Below are 17,883 nucleotides of genomic sequence, written 5' to 3'. Positions count from 1 at the left end.
GGTGCGCTATATGCACAGTAAATACACGTATTAGGCAGGAGACACACAGCGCATTCAAATAATTACGGCTAAGTAGTTACAGGCGTTTTTTTCTAAATGAATAAATGAATTCATACATACATGCAAACAAATTATTATGCCGGCGACTGGACTGCGACTGTACCTAATCCAGAAAAGGTAATCAGAGGTGACTGGCAAGTGTCTGAATCTTAATCTACAGGTTTCCTCACGATGTTAAATTAACCGTAAAGAGCATTGCACTTCCTACGTGATAAGTCGTATCGCCGTTTCTGAATGAGTTCCTAATTCCTATAATGCACTAAGGGTTCAAGCCGAAACCGCTAAAATAAAACTCTGGACCCTGTGTGCCTCTGGCCTAAAACATAAATAGGATCACAAAAAGGAGCTCCATTGGATAAATGCTTGTTAGAGAACAGTCTGTGCGGCATCCAAGTGCCTACGTGTGTTTAGTGCACGGATTATCACAACACTTCTTTAGTTATTCTTATTCCATTTTACATATTTTTTGGAAATTCTGAAGGCAATACCGCAAATACCTACATAACTTCGTAAATATATTTAGAAAGATGAGTGTTTGTTTGAATCCTAAATTGTAGTGGCATAATTCTATACCCAGTTTGATACTTATTGCAAAAAAATATTAGGTGAATATAATGAAGTTTGAGTTGCCGGATTTGTCTCGATGTTGTTTCTGTTTGCCGCTGCGGAAGGGGGTGATTGGGTTTGGATATGCCAACTTTGTAAGTTAAGTTATTTTTTTAATGTAAAACAGGCCGCGAGCCTATCATCTAAATAATCGAACACTGCTTAGACAAATAGTTCTTAGTGGTATCATGAAGAAGGCAGAGGACAGAGTGTTGTGACGCTTCGACCATGTATAGGTACTAATACTCTTTAAACCCAATTGAATCTTCCATGGAAGGAGACCCGTGCCCGAGCAGTGGGGACGTGTTGGATTGTGATGATGATTCCCTGCAGTATAATAACGGGCTGATGCTAACGTTAATAATGCTTCATCATCATCAGCCTATACCAGTCCACTGCTGGACGTAGGCCTCTCCAAGCACGTTACTGGATGTGATCTATAGCTTTTAGCTAAAATAATGCTTTCTTTACAGATATACTCAGCCTTCATGGTAGGCGTCTACAGCTACTGGCTACACTCGGGTGCGGGGGGCGTGCTGGTGGTGTACCACGGCGCGGCGGCGTGGGGCGCGGCGGGCGAGGCGTGCGTGGTTGTCTATGTGATGGAGATGCTGTTTAATGTGCTGCTGCTGTATGGCGCTCATAAGGTGAGGGGACGTGGTTGACGTCTTCTTCTTGGGCCTTTCTCCCATTTCGATACGCCCGGCGACTGTAATCTCGGAGACTAGTCGCCGCGAAGTATCTCACATACTTACATTTAAGCGTAGAATACCTACCGAGACTATATAAGGTCACGCGTGCGTATCGTAATAGGAGAAGGGCCTTATTCTTACTAATTCACTATGGATGTTATATCTGAAAATAAATGTTTAATAATAATAATAATAATTAGCTTAGCTTGATGACAAATACTGGAGCTTGGATAGCTTAATCTTCATAGCAGATGGGTGGCAAACACTAGAGCGAGACTACGGACACCTTGGCGTGGTAAATGGATTGATCCGTCAGATAAGAGAACACTGACTGTGCAGATTGCACCAGACATATACAGGGCGAGTCGTACGGAGGATTTAAACAGGTCGTTAGCTAAGATAAAGGCGTTTGTTTAGTCAGCAAGTCAGCCTAGAATTCATTTGGCTAACCGAAGTTAGAGCTGGGTACCAATAAAATGATTTAAGGGGATTACGAAACCTAAAATGCTAAAGTCGGTTTGATATATTTGATTGGATTGGAAAAACGGTAGCTTCTATCACTTTGAGAAAAATATATATTGTAGCAGAGGGTATACTCAACATGATATTTGCTTAGAAATTGGTGCAGGATTATAATAAGTATGTTAAAAAAATTGCAAACAGACCATGTCTTTTGCCATTTTTCGACTTATTATGAAAAAACCCTCGAAATCAGAGGGCCCATTTTCATGGAATCTTATATGTATGTGTAGGTAATTAAATTCTTAACAAAGTTACCTTAAAGAGTTGGATTTAATGGACCAGAAGTCAACTTATTTTGCAAAAAACTAATAAATTCCGGTTTAAAAATGATGACGCCGTGACAGATTTCAGATTTCTTCAGTCGTCGCCCTGGTGGCGGCCTGTTAGGAGCGATACCCACGCCATTTTATTTTTAATCAAATATTTCACAAAAACTGATTAAATCAACAAATGATGACTGCAAATATTATAATACATATGCATTTGCTATGAAAAGTTAATTTTCTAAACATTTTAGATGGAGAAAAGCCGAAAATTCTTAGAAAACATTTCGCCTTTTCGATTTGTTTACATTTTTTACTATAGAGTTACAGATGCATAGATAAAGGTAAACATTACACATAATGACACTTATTAGATTCTCCGAATAAGAACTATACGGTCAATACAGTATGCCAAAGCGCGAGCCTGTTTATATTCTGAGGGGTAATAATTTAACTTTATTTTATTTTAACGGTTGTGTATGCTAGGTAAGCTACACAATATACAGGGTGTTGAAAATTAAGTTCTCAATTTGTATTATTTGAAACCAAAAACCGTAATTTTTTATAATATATATTTTAAGATGTGGTAGTCTGTACACTAAAGGGTGTTCAAAAGTATAAGTACTTTTAAAAATTGAAGAACTAAAATGTACATATTTTTTTAAATCTATGAAGGTATTTAACAAGCTTTGCAAAAAAAGCGGTTAAGTGCGACTTTATCTACATATCTACACACATACATACACTCTCACGCCTTGTACTAATGTACTCCCTTGCGGGGTAGGCAGAGGTGCATTGCTGCACCCACTACCTCTGTAGTACGTGGTGGTACGGTCTCGACCTTTCGGACAGTCAGTTTGGCATCCGAAATGCGTGATCGTTCGTTCACTGTCGGAGCAGGATGAGAACTAGCTCTTAGCTTAAAAATAGTAACCGCGTTCCTAGAGGGCTGACATCCCAAGGATTCATTACGAAAAAATGGACAACATTTCATTTTTTTTACCCTACATTTTTATTAGCTATTCGGAAAGTTTATTAAAAATTAGAGGACCCGTATTTTTTTATTTTTCATGTACATTTCTTTTTCCATGTTATTTTTAACTTTAAAGTTTATTATTTTAAAACCGGAAGTGACGTCACATATTAGGCTCAATTTTGATTTAAGTCCTTTGCCTTAGTCTCGAAAAAAAAAAAACATAACTGACACTGACAACTGACAGGTGACATAAACTTTGTTTACGTGCCAACCAGCAAATGGGTCATTTTCAAATGACAAAAAAAGTGTGACATTGATAATTCTGATGATACAAAATACTTATCATGAAAAAATAATTTTACTAAGCATTCCAGTCAACCATAATTGAAACACATGAATGCATAATAAATTACTATTTTAAAATAAATATAATGTACTTACCCCAATTTTTTTAGCTATGTAGGCGGTGGCATGCTCTGGGACATATTATATAGCGGGTCATCTCTTAATGCGTACTAACCATTTTATATACGATCAATAAAAAAAAAAGTCAAAAAGTGTCGGAACAGAATTTATGAAAATGACCCAAATAAACAACAAAACGTCACGATAAAACGTCAACGTCAATCAAAAATGACAGTGACAGTTACTTTTTTTTTTTCATCGATAGTCTTTGAGCAACAAAATTCATCGCACCTAATGCATGACGTCATCAGCACTTTTTGACTATTTTATGAATTTCTCCGAAATGATACATCCAAAAAATTCAAAAATATTTTTTTCGTGGCCTTTATAGCTAAATCTCGAAATGGTTTCCGATTTATAGCAGCTTTAGTTTTTTGAAATGTTGTCCATTGCTGGAGCTGTGCTCGCCATGCAGTGCATGGGCTACTTAGGAATCTGGGAGGCTGTTGCAAAGGAGTCTGTTGCCTCTATACGGTACGGGTGCCGTGCGATTTATGGCCCTTCCAGGAGCACCTGTTTTGTCAAGTCGAAGAGAATGGCTCGTATTCGACGCAACCTGCAGTACTGGTGGGATTGGTTGGAGGTCTGGACAGCACGTAGCTGCAGCAGCCGTCATGCCGTCATTCGACGCATAGATGCAAAAAAAAGTTGAAATTCATGTTAATAATTAGATTTTAATTTTACAATATTGCAAAAAAAAAATATTAACATTGTTGAGTATGTTATTTTATTTTAGTAAAGTAGTAATAAAAACAAAGGCTTATTGCATAGTTTTCGTTCACGCTCGCCTACATCGCCCGTTGTATATGAGAATAAAGGGAATTACTAAATTTTCTTGTTTAAAAATCACGGTTTCTGGTTTAGAGGAAAACAAATTGTAAAATGCGGAATACAGTTTTTTTTTCGAATAAAGAGTAAAACAAAACATGTAAATTCAAAAAACGTTTCTATTGACACTAGGGCATACAATACCGCAATACCGGGAACCCGGAAAAAAAATAAGTATTTTTCAATACCAGTATTGAAAGTTAATATCGGTATTGAAGTAATACCGGAATCGGACTTTTTAGGCTATAAATAAAGCGATTAAGGTATAGTTAGCCTTGTGTTCTTATATACTATGAAAGCGCACTTGTTTCCAATAGTTTAATGTAGTTTTTGGCCGTTGGAAATCTACTGTTGCCCATGCGTAAACCGACACCAAATATTTTTTTTCAAATCTATCATTTTAACTCTAATACTCAATTGTCGTAGAAATCTATATCTATAATTATAGAATTTGATTGCCTTTTCTTGTTTAATTTTGGCCTATAGTCCTTTAAACACAATATTTGCCATTTATAACAACAAGAAAGTCTAATACCGGTATTAGTACCGGAATCCCGAAGTAGTAATACCAAAACTCAATACCGGTATTGAAAATTATTCCGGTATTGCATGCCCTAATTGACACCAACTGACACTAATTGACTTTTCGCCGAGAAAAGTGGAGTTACAATGTTTGCGATCTAAAGTGATTATAGAATAATTAGAACTATCTATTTTTTTTCAGTTCACCTGGTGTTGACTGAAATTGTAATTAGGTACTGACTCCTTGACTTGAAAATAACTTTTTTTATAATCGTTATTACAAAACCGCAATTTTTTTAATACAGCAATATTTGTAGGTACTTACAGTGAGCAAAAGAGCGCAACAAGGTTTTATTTTTTTTTTGGTTTTAAGAAACAAAAATATTATTTCTATCATATTCAAAATACACATACTTAAGTACATATTATACCTCACCCAGACCACCCCATATCACCACCTTTGCCAGCTACGTAACCTTTTGGGACACCCTGTATATGCAGAGTTCTGCAAACTACTGTTCTGCTTTTAAAACACCAAAATAACGTCTTCGGTCGACTAACTAAAAGGTCACGTGACCAAAAAAAATATATGGAGAAGCGTTTTTTTTTTCACGAATATAAAAAAATACGTAGGATAAAAGTTATTCAGAGTAACGCCCTTTCGGCTAACTATACTTTTTTTAATACAACACCCTGTAGTCCCTCTTATATTAAAATCTGCCCCCAAGTGAGGCTATACTTAATTCGCGAAAAAAAAAACGCGAATTTTTACATTCTGATTTCATTTCCAGGGTTTTAGACATAACATCAATAACATGCTGCACACGTAGGTTTCGGCTTAGTTTAGTATACCCTTTTTGCAACAACCTGTATAAATATCGGCACGGGCACGACTTTTTATAATTAATGATTAAATATTAAAAATACATTCAAATAAAAATAAATATTTTCGTATCACTTACAAAACAAAGTGGCATGTCTTCACTTTAATGTTTTCGAGTACTATGTTAAAATTTCATGTCATTGTCCGGAGAACGCCCCGCATACCTCAACCCCCCCTCACTAGATTTGACAGATTCTGATTTTCTTCTAGCTTTAGTGACAGCCTTAAGGGCCCGTACAGGGTGACGTGCCGCGCCAATTTTGGGTTTTCAATGCTCTTCACACAGCACACGCAGTGACACGCACACATGTAAGTTTGCACAGTGGGTCGATAAACTTTTACTCGCCAACTTTATTGACAATTATGTTCAAGTACATTTTGGGTGATTTTAGGGTAAGTAAGTATAATTCTTACTTACACTGGTAGGCACCAGGAAAGAGTAGAAATTAATAGGGGTGCCACTTTACTCTATACTCGGAACCCGATTAGCTTTCTCAAACAAATGTGGTATTTACTTGTAGAAAGGTAACTAAAAGTATTGAAGTGTAGATAATAAGTTTCGGGCATCCTCCAGCCAACTGAACCCCGACGACAAAGCAAAGTAAATACATAGTGTCGCAAAAGGGCTATACTAAGCCAAAAGGGGATGACTCAAGGGGTCATTCTGAACAACTTTTGTTCTACGAGATTTGCAAATTCGCGAAAAAAAATATTCGTTTTCCATGGTAAAAAGTCACATGTCCAACAAAGTTTCTATGAAAAAGGTTTTTTTTTGTTAATTTCCAAAACTCGTAGAGCAAAAGTTCAGAATGACCCCCTGTCTTACTCCTTTTTACCCGACTGCCGAAGGAGGAGGGTAATGTTTTTGATTGTATGTATGTATATATGTATGTTTGTCTGTTTCTTTGTTCCCTCCTGTAGCCTAAACGGCTTGATAGATTTTGATGTATGAGGTATTGTTAGAAGCGTATTGATGGCGCGATGGCTATAGGCTATGTGACGTTCCATTAAAATGTACATAGCGCCCTCTTGAGGACATAACGTGATAATCGAAAAAATAATAATTCAACTTTGCCGTGTAAGGTATCAAATGAAAGGACTTGATTTTCACATTACAAAAATATGCATATTGAAGGTATTTAAATAACAACACCAAAATTATTGAAATAAAAAATGATCATGAACTACCTACCGACGTAAAATTTCATAAAATAAAAACAACTAAAAAGTTACAAATAAAAAAATACAATTGTAAAAAACTAAAAACCTGACTGTACGCTAAAAACATGAAAACGAGTCCCAATGTTAATGGAAAGTATCGCAGGCGGGGACCAACTTGACCGCCACTCAAGGCCGTTTTCTAAGTAACATTCAGCTAAATGATGAACCCTCTGCTGGTATAATTTGTTTATATACCGCTTTTTCAATACCTGTAAGTACATTTTTTGGCAGCATAATATTTTTACTTAATTTTAGGGTTTCGAACGTCAAAAGAAAAAAAGCAACCGTTATAGGATCTCTTTGTTGTCCGTCTGTCTGACTGACTGTCTGTCACCGCCCTTTTTCTCAGAAACGGGTAAAGATATCAAGCTTATATTTCGCATAGATGGGGAGTACCCCAAAAAAAATATTATGGTACTCCCTGTCCCACACAAGTAAATTGGGGCTTATATTTTTTCCAGTTATTTTGATGGCTATCAAAATATATAACAATCTTCCCATAGAAATCACATCCGAAACCAATAGCTCAAAATTCCACAGTAGACTTAAAACTTTTCTCTTAGACCGTTGATTCTACTCGATCCAAGATTACATAAGATATAAAAGTTCAGATAAATATGATGTACTCTCTTAATAAGTTGATTATCTAAATTTATTATATGTTTTATTATTGTGTTTACATTTAATTGTTCTTTTTTTTTAGTTAGATTGTAAATGCTAAGTATAACTATCTTCTTTAGATATAAGGACAGACAACACTGTCACTTTGCAGTGCCCAATATGGGTAATCAAGTATTAAGCACATCCCTATATTGAAGATCTAATGTACACTTGATTGCAATAAATATTTTGATTTTGATTTTGATGTGTATCCTTTTTTTTTCTTTGTTGTTTTGTATAAGTATGTGTTTCTTTTCTTTAAATCTGTATTTTTTTTGTTGTTGCTGTCTATGTGTCGAAAAAATGTATCTTTATCTTCAAATCACGCCATCTATCGTTTGTTTTTTTTGTGGCTACTGTCTATAGAAGAAATTCCGTCATTGACAATTTTACGTTACGAATTTATTTTTATTTATTTTATTTTTATTTTTACATTTTCGTGGAGAATCAACAGCATTTTGTTAATAAATAATTATTACTTATGAACACATAACAACTTGATGCCATTAACAGAATGAACTTAGTAAACCCAGTAAACCTAACACATCCAGAGGAAAAACAAAATCTCTTTCTCTCTCTCTGAAAAACATACTTAATAGCCCAAACTCGATGCTTTTAGCTATTAACATCTTTGAAATAAAATTGAGCCACCACCGTGTTACTGCCCTCATCAGATCCTCACGAGACCATACCTCAACCAGCACCAAGAGACTGTATTTTTGATCCCTAACCTAATGTTCGTGCGTATTGTCATCACTTAGATCCATTCGCTATATTCCTGCTCCTCATCAGACCTTTACGAGACTGTAATATCACGAGAATATTGCACACTATCTAATTTAATTTAATGTATTGAATATACTGGAAGAATTATGCTTCCTCAATTTCAAATCAAATTATGTTGGTGTCATAAAAGTTGAAAAAGTACAATGACAACCAATGTGCAGTGATTTTGTATCTGTACACGATAAGATCGCGAGCTGTCAGTGCTGCCTAAACCGACGTGACCCTTCTTTGGAGGCCAGCGGCCAACTGAGTCAAACGTCACTTGTGTTTATGATTTTATAACACAGAAAGCCGCCATAGATATTTGTATGAAGATTTGAGGGAAAAAAATTGCTCAAGTTTGGGATTAATTTACACAAAATAAGTGTGTGTTTATTAAAAAACAAGGTATTTAGCGCCTAGTCCAAGCCTTTAACTTTATAATATGATAAAAATCATATGAAAATTCTTAATAATTACGACACAGTTGTTACAATACGGGAGTGTGATTGACTGGTTTTTCTTGATATTCTGAAATTAATTTACAGTTATCCATAATCATTTACTTAAATTCGAATGATTCAGCACCTAGCTAGACTCTTCAACTACCTGTGTGATTTTTTTCAAGGCTGTAGAGCATCATTTACTACATAATTCTATGACAATGCCAACCCTCGATTCCCTATTGCAGACCCTTAAAGTATGTTGTTTCCGTGTTAATTTTATACCATTTTGTGTGATTTGTCACCTGCTCACATTGTTATTGCAAGTACATAAAACATAAATGTCGTATAAATACAGGAATTATTGTCCTTCATGGTCGGCTGATCTTTCATTCTCAGAGACTAACAACAATCCATGTTGCTGTAGTATACATAATATAGAATCATGACTATGTAACTTTCTCAGTTTTTCAGTGTATTTTTCAACTTTGAATCTGTTTTCGAACGACAGAACATATCCAACGTCCTATGCAAAAATTCCCCTGTCTTCTTTTTAGCGAAACGTGGTGATGAAAGGATTAGGCAGCCAGAATAGCGTTATGGCGCCCAGATTGCTCAGGGGCTTGCATCACACGTATATACAGTATATAGATATACGTCACTCCACTCAGGCTCCTTTCGTGTAACTATTCTCCGTGAAAACCGATAAAATACATAATGACGTCATTATAATCAAACCTCCTGGTTGGTTCCAGCAAATCCCCAGCTACCTGCGGGTGTTCCAGTACTTCGGCTGGGGCTCGCTGGCTGCGGCGGCGCTGCTGCTGCTGCTGCAGCTGGTCACCTCCACCGACAGGTACCGAGGAGTTGGAGTGGATGTGGAGCTCATGGCGGTCGCTTTTGCGGGATTCAGTGAGTATCATGTAATAATTTTATGTGTGTGTACAAATAAAGAATATCTATCTTTTTTTCTGTGTCCGCGTTGAGCTGATACCAGGAGAGTATACCCGTTGAGAGGGTGTTTTGTTTTGAGTTTGCTTTGAGGTGCTGGCTCCGATGTCCGATTCCTTAAAACAAGAGTAGGTAAACTGCACCGCGACCGGCATCAGCTGCCGGATATTAGGTGGTAGATTTTATTTATCCTGACAGAACCCTTTTTAGAGATCAGTAACAAAATGTAAAATACCGGCTATAAGATAAGATAAGATAAGATAAGATAGCCATTTATTTAACTCGTTTTTACAATTTACATGCATATACATTAACAGAAATCATAATATAATAATTTATACATTTTTCCATTTCATTACAAATTACTAATTAAATTATATCATAAAAATTATATTAATAGCATTCAAATTAATAGATTAAAAAATAATATGACTTTAATTTCTATTAATTAATTATTAATTTTATATAAAAAAAAAATAAAAAATTCACATGTAAATTAATAGGTACATAATTACTCTCATAAGTTTAAAAGAAAGAAGAAAAGAAGAAAAGAAAAAAAAAATACCGGCTATAAGATACATTAAATTGGTTATACTATGGCAAACATATTCCAACATTTATCTATTTTCTCCAGCCATACAACTCTACCTACTCTGCCTGGTGAGAAGCCTCATCAGGAAGCTGGCGGAAGAAGCGACTCCGCACCAGTACGAGAACCAGCTGCACTCCATCACGGCCGCAGACCTGAAGATCGACAGGACCCTGGACGAAGGGCCGGCCAGACCTGTCGTGTACTAGATATGAGCAAACTTGGACGTTAAAAGGAAAATCCAAAAATCTATGCTCTTTTTAACCGACTTCAAAAAAAGGAGGAGGTTCTCAATTCGTCGGGATCTTTTTTTTTTTTTTATATTTTTTTTTATGTTTAGAATTCTTTTTTTACAGTTGTGGCTTGTTTTTTTTTAAATATTTTAGATCAAATATTTGATAAAAATTATTATATACATTATTTGATTATCCCTAAGTGCTTTCCCGATTACGTAGTTAATAGATAATTAATAATATAGGCATCGTTATTGTTAAGTTTAAAGTTCAGTTTCCTAGGTGATATTTTTGTACTTGTATAATATAGATAGATATGCATAGATATGTAATAAATTATGTACCTATACTTAAGCATTTTGTTAGGAATGTAATGAAGTATTATTAAATTAATTAGATAATAATGAAAATGTTAGGAAATTTCGATGCACGATGTAAATAAATAGCTAATCATTTGAAACTCGTGATGACTGCTACATCTTTGATCATTGACTGTTCTTCTACCTATTTGCAATCGTGATTGTTATAATAAGTATAAATTAATAAATAAAATGGAGTCACTGTATTGTTTGTTGCTTCTTATTGTTTGTTGGTCATCCATTTACAAACATCAACTATTCATTCATTCAATTCTCAGTTAGCGAATGTGCCTGTACAGTATACAGAGTATACACATCACAAGTTTTTTTTATGTGAGCTAGTAAAACGGTGTAAATCTAACTATCTAGACACTTCTAGATCTCAGGATGTTCTACCCAGACGTCAGGAATCTTTCCACGAGGATTTAACAAGGTAATTACCCTGAATCATCTTGTGAATTCACACTTCTTTATAAGGTCAAAGTTATATCTAGACTTAAAAAAAACGATGTATTATGACTAACATTTCATGGTTTTTCTTTTTTTTTTTTCAGCATTTTATGAAAAAACTATCAACGACACCTTTATTTCATATGTATGTACCTATATCTGAATAGAGCATTAAATTAAAATGCGTTTTGAAGTTCCAAAGTTTGAGAGGGCTTGCTTCTGCTTGCCGCTACGAGGGGGGATTATTGCGATCGGTTACTTGAATTCTGTAAGTTTTATTTAAGTATACTTTCCTTTATATTATTTTTTTAACTGAATATTTATATAATAATATGACCATAGTAATAATATTCGCATAATATGAATAACCCTTATTAAGTAAGTAAGTGCTACAAAAATGATGCTACGAAATTTCGTAGCAAAATCGTAGCTTCTCTTGACTTGTCTCCTATTATCGTTGCATACGTAAAAAAATGCACTAAAATCCTACTGAAATTTTCGAAAGATAACTTTACATACCGATTTAGATACACTTTTAAAAGTAAAGTAAAGTAAAGTAAAGTATAAGGTTTCTATATGTGAAAACCTTTAACTGGCATGTTTGTTACTATTAATTTAACTATTCCTAGATCTATAATTCCATGCTGTTGGTTTTCCATGCTTCATTAATAAATAAATAAATAAATAAATAAATTTACCTGCTCCTAGGTCTCCTTGTAAAGCGTCCCTACATTTTAAATGAAAAAAAAAGAAACAGTTGACTGTCTGATTCCACTACACCTGAAATATAAATCCTACATTTCACTTCCAGCTCTACTGTATCGTGGAGCTCTCGCTCCTCTTCCTGTTCCCCGGAGCGCCGGCGCTGGTGGTCTACCACGGGGTCTTCATCAGGGCCGAGGGCTGGGTCGCCGGAGCCATGTACGGGGCTGAGCTAGCGTCGCTGGTGCTGCTCTTGGTCGGGGCTCATATGGTATGTAGGAATGAGAGAGATATAGGAAGGTGATGAGTTCGTTTAAGTGACTTATTACCTACGCATTACCCCAGATACAGATAAAAAATAATATGAAAATTAACAAGATGTAACCTAATTACTTCCCCAAGGCGGTCTTATCGATGTCTTCCAGATAACCTTAACCATTGAAATTTTCCACTTTACTGCCAGTTTTCAAGCTTAGCGTGGAGAGTCCTCAGGCCTTGTAATACGTTATTTGTCAAATAAAGGAGCTGAGGACCCAATTATTTGTCGCTCCTTAGGACTATAGGCCGATTTATAAGCTGATTAATATTGCCCGAAACCTTGATTCTCCAATTACATTTTCATTAGAATTATGCCTAGTTTCACCATAGCCTGTTAGGTCATTAACTCCCCTGTTACATTCATCATTTCCATCCAAATTCTTGACAGATGTGTCAAAAGCCAATAACTAATCCCTTGTTATGATCTAACAGCGTATGGTGAAACTAGACCTAAACCTCGAATCCTGGAAACCTTGAATCTCCAATTACATTAGAAACCTCAAGAATTCCACCTCTCCCTAATAGTATATCATATCCTCCCCCATTCCACCTATCCTTCACAGAAGTGGCCGCAGCTGCTGCGCGGGTACTACTACTACGCGGTGTCCACGTCGCTGGCCACCTTCCTCACGTTCCTGGTGCTGCGTGATGAGGAGGAGAAGGGGGTTACTGACTATGTGCTGGAAGCGGCGTTCTTCTTCTGTGGGTTTGGTAAGATATTATCAGCAGTTAGACCTCAAAGTTGTGCAGAGTGAAGAGCTCACTATTGACGCCCTTTCTAATGTACACAACATTTACACATTTAGAGCGGACGGTCATACTTCACACTAGCTTTACATCAACTAACTTAACTATCATCATCATCAGCCAATAAACATCCACTGCTGGACACAAGCCACTTCCAAGGAGCACCACAACACTCGGTCCTCGGCCGTCCTCATTCAGCCAGTACCGGCGACCCGCCTAAGGTCCTCGGTCCAGCGGATAGGGGGGGCGTCCCACGCTGCGTTTGTCTTGTCGTAACTGAATTAATCAAGACTCTATCTTCATAGTTGAATACATATATTATTGCATGAAAGTTCTTCTAAACTTTATAAAGGAAGAAAACCTAAATAATCTTTTATTCCCCTCCATGCAGTGCTGCAGGTATACCTGGTGCTGCTGGTGCGCAGTGAGCTGCTCAAGCTGCGTGCGCAGGCGCAGCCGCGCTCCTTCGTCAATCATACCGCCGAGCTCACCGACACCATCGCTTGAAACTACTGGTGATAACCCTGTGTTTAGGGTTGTCAAAACACTCTGCACCTGAATATTAAAGTCTTCATAACTAATTTTGTTTTTATCTAATCAATAAACTTTTATGATAAGGTAGATCATGTATGAAAACACTGAGTCCATGATTGTTTTATTCCTTTGTAATCCTCATTCCTATTAGACATAAACCCTTTTGATAAAAATAAAGCTGCTTTGTATTTGTATCTAACGCCTAGCCATTGTGTGAGGGCAACACCGCACCACTAGATTATGCTGCTATATGAATAAGTGGCGGTCTAGATCCACGCAACAGGGTTATTCTGAGCTCTGATCGAGTCTGATCTAGTCAGTTCCAGATCAATGAAATCAATCTAACGGCTGCTGTTCTTACAATTACCTACCTACATGCTGAAGAAGTTTGCTGATTACATCATCGGTAGCTAAATTATCGTTTTCTGAATAGACGAGTTAACAAAATGAAATTAAGTAAGTACCTAATAGGAGAGTTTTGGAAATAGTTATTTTAGAAACTTAACTAAGTACCTACAGGTAGATGGTTCTACCCAAGACGACCTCTGGGAAATGTCTAGATACATAAGTGTTTCTTTGCATTCTAAACCGAATAATAAATAATACGCAAGCGCGACGGCCCGGCGACGCCATCACAAACTAAATCCAATCTCTCCGAGTATTTAATAGGCAGGATGAGGCTCATTATATCCATATCGTAAGGATGGCTTGGAGGAAGCCATTCCTCTACCAATCTGTCAGTCAGTCTACTACAAGCGGTGCCCAGTGCTGGTGGTGTGAGGGTGTGATGATGTGCAGGTCACGATGTGGAGGAGCAGACTCACCCAAGTGACGTGGCCTGAAGTGCCAAAAGTTAAAAAGTGCTGCTTTTGCATCCCAGTGCGGAAAGGGATCATTATATTTGGATACATCAATTTGGTTAGTGACTTTAGTTACTTAAGTATTTTAGTTGTTGTTAGTTTTTTTATATTTCATATTGTTAAGGACGGCATTAGTTAGTCACAGGTTTTTCAAGAAGGGTAATGATCATAGGTTTATTGTTAAATTTTAATCGTAAGTGCTGTTTTTAGAAACTCAGAATGCCAACGTATTGAGCTATATGCAGGGTTCCTATGATGAGGTTATCCATCAGATAACTAAAGAGACAGACATCAGTGTAGTGGGCCGATTATATCATTATCATTTATAAGCCATTGAAAAAATGTGGACGTTTTCTTTAGGAATAAACGTAGCGTGGGATGTCCTCCCACCCGCTGGACTGCTACTGGACTGATTCCCGTAATGTCTTGACATTGAATCTACAACACTACAAGTGTTACATGACACTACAGTATGAAGTTAACAAGGAAGTGCAAGGAGGCAAGTCAGGGTCGCGGGAACCGTATCAAATTCACAGACCATTACGTACATTTAACGGTGAGCGGTACTCAAATTACAATTTGTTAAATTACACAAATGATCATGGCGAAATCGCGGCTCTTGTCTGTTTTATGTGGTTAGACAATGACCGGTACAGAATAGCGTAAAAGAAGTAAGGTCGCAAATTTTGGTGGCTATTTTCTGACGACGACAGAGGAAGATTATCGGCTAATGACGATTAAACACGAGATTTAGCGCCCACTGCACTCTACTTATATCGTTAACCGATCCACACCAGACGATTCAACGCGATCCGATCGCACAAACCACAACTTTTGTACAAATTCCTTAGCGTCTGGTGTGGTCACAGAGCTATTCACATTCTATTAATTGGAAAATTAGACCATCCCAGATCTATATCTCTCATTCTCTCTCTTCCAGACGCTCTCCCTCCTAGCCTTCCCCCTGCTGGTGTTCCTGCTGGTGGAACAGCTCAGCGAGGACTCAGCCCCGGTGCGGGAGCCGGCGCGCCTGCCGCTCACCGTGGCCTGGATCGCCGTGGACGTCGCCATGAACCTCGCCCTCATCGCCAGCGCACATAAGGTTGGTAGCGACTCCCTCAGCACAAGCTAGTGTTGAAGTCCACCAACCCGCACAAGGCCAGCGTGGTGAACTATTAGGGTAGGAGACCCGTGCCCCAGCATTGGGGACGTGGGTTGTGACTGCTGGAATGACAAAGACCGACGTTGCGTTGCGGGTTGTTGTTGATTATGGCAATGAACCTGACCGGATTGCTTTGTACTTAAGTACTGAATATATCTCCCTTGTCCCTGAGTATAATGACTCTTTCGTAAGCATGTCTAAGGTGACTGAAATCTATGTATCTATGTATCTCTGTATATATAAATCGAGACCCATGTTACAGGCTCTGCCTAGCTTTGGGTCTGATGGCGGTGTGTGAGATTTCCCCTCATATTATTATTATATCTCTTTCCTCACTGTCTCCCATCTCCTCTCTCTCCACAGAAGAACGCGTCTCTCCTCCGCTTGTACCTGGTGGTGGGCGGCGGGTTCCAGCTGCTGACGCTGCTGCTGGACCTGCTGCTGTTCGACCTGGGCGACGTGCTCGAGAACGTGGTGTACTTCTTCTTCTTGAGTATGTGGAACTTTTAGTTTATTTATTTATTTAAATAAGGAACACCATGATGAGTGTGGAGTGAATGAGGATATGACAGAGGATAGAGTAAAATGGCGTGGCATGACGCACAATGCCGACCGATATAAGGATAAAGCAAGGAAGAAGAAGAAAAAAAGGTAAACAAAATTTATTGCCAGACATTGTAACATTCACAATCTTATCTCCTGCTACTTCAAGGTCTGAACGTGTACCTCCTGTACTTGGTGTTCTGCACTATCCACCAGCTGCGCGAGACCTCGGGCGTGCAGTACATGGCGCATCGCGACCCGCAGCCTCTGTGACCTGCACACCTGGACTCCTGGACTCTCTTGTACACCTGCACATCTGGACATTTGCCGCCGCTGAGACCTCTGTGCTATTTCTGGGCTCCTGCTTACCTCCTGCTGTTTGTGTTATGTAAGTTTCATTTATCATTAATTTTCATAGGTCTCTTCCAAGGAGTGGCACAATGCCCTGTCCACCACAGCCGACCTCTCCAAAACAATTCCGACTGTACTTATATCATTTAGTATCGTTTCATCCGTTTGTAATGTAGCAGCTCAGCAGGAGCTGGTCTGGATCACCGGGGAGCGACCCCTGGGCGAATCGACCTGCCTGGCCTTCCCCGAGAGTAGGGGTTGGGTGCTATATGTGGCTTCGGTATGTGGGTAGGTGCGGTGGATGGTTTGGTAACGGCTCGTTACACGTTTGTGGTCTTAGTTGATGACATGTTGATGCAACTGAGAAACTCTCATCATACATGGAAGAAATTTTAGGGGACGTCTTACGCTTCCATCAAGGAGGCACTAACCTTAGTTAGATAGTTAGTATCCTTGAAAACATTTAAGGTAAACTTTTATTTTTCCTCCCATATAGTGTTGTGGGCTTGTGGGATGCCCCACTTTTTTGCATAATTTACTGTTGAATTTTCCCATAGTGCTTTACAGGCGCTCGGCTAAAGAGTGCCTATTCTGGTAATTACATACACTGCCATGGATACTTACACTTGTGACTGTTGCAATAGTAAATAACATAACTTGTTGAGGCGTATTCTCACGGTGTTATCCACAAAGAAAAAAAACGCTACGTTATAGTGTTATCCAGCTCCTTTGTTCTGGTAGTTATGTAGTAGAAGACCAGTTGCAGCATATTATGTACCTATACTAAAGGTGTCAATCTGTTAATAATTCAACTTTTATGCCATGTCCATTGTCCAAACATAATAATTGATTAAATCCAACAGGACTGGACCATTTCTGGAAGTGTTCTTGTTATTGATACCAACAAAAAGCTAGAGCTGCTTAGGGCATGTGTGTTTGCAGATGGTGGATATGAATTAACAACTTTAAAATTATAACAGATAGTGGTAACCATTCCAAACCTGGAAAATAAGGCGGGACGTGATGTTGGTTGAGTTATAAGAGTTATACCCTAAGTAGTCGTAGGTTGTGGCTTCTGGCACATCTATGACTGTGGTCGACCACGACTCAAGCATCTCATAATTACTGCGCGAATTACAGACATGTGTATAGAGCTGCTGCTAGTAGGAAAATGGCTC

General features: G+C 38.0%; 3 protein-coding genes across 3 annotated transcripts; all 3 read left to right on the top strand.

Annotated features, from left to right (window-relative positions):
• The first annotated feature begins 430 nt into the window (after nt 1-430).
• Nucleotides 431-10,673, top strand: LOC105396428. The gene is made up of 4 exons (XM_038114183.2): nt 431-761; nt 1,140-1,313; nt 9,662-9,818; nt 10,492-10,673. Exons 1-4 carry the CDS (start codon nt 675-677, stop codon nt 10,653-10,655), a joined length of 582 nt encoding a protein of 193 aa, XP_037970111.2. The 5' UTR covers nt 431-674; the 3' UTR covers nt 10,656-10,673.
• Nucleotides 10,674-11,645: 972 nt separating this feature from the next.
• LOC119692747 lies at nt 11,646-13,762 on the top strand. Its single transcript, XM_048627515.1, has 4 exons — nt 11,646-11,756; nt 12,300-12,461; nt 13,072-13,219; nt 13,647-13,762. Exons 1-4 carry the CDS (start codon nt 11,670-11,672, stop codon nt 13,760-13,762), a joined length of 513 nt encoding a protein of 170 aa, XP_048483472.1. The 5' UTR covers nt 11,646-11,669.
• Nucleotides 13,763-14,501: 739 nt separating this feature from the next.
• Nucleotides 14,502-16,647, top strand: LOC105386857. The gene is made up of 4 exons (XM_048627388.1): nt 14,502-14,707; nt 15,590-15,751; nt 16,175-16,304; nt 16,524-16,647. Exons 1-4 carry the CDS (start codon nt 14,594-14,596, stop codon nt 16,625-16,627), a joined length of 510 nt encoding a protein of 169 aa, XP_048483345.1. The 5' UTR covers nt 14,502-14,593; the 3' UTR covers nt 16,628-16,647.
• Nucleotides 16,648-17,883: the final 1,236 nt, after the last annotated feature.

The sequence above is a fragment of the Plutella xylostella genome, chromosome 18, assembly GCF_932276165.1.
Source record: "Plutella xylostella chromosome 18, ilPluXylo3.1, whole genome shotgun sequence".
NCBI lineage: Eukaryota > Metazoa > Arthropoda > Insecta > Lepidoptera > Plutellidae > Plutella > Plutella xylostella.
The sequence above is the reverse complement of the archived record's forward strand: the minus strand, read 5'-3'. Positions and strand labels throughout refer to the sequence as shown.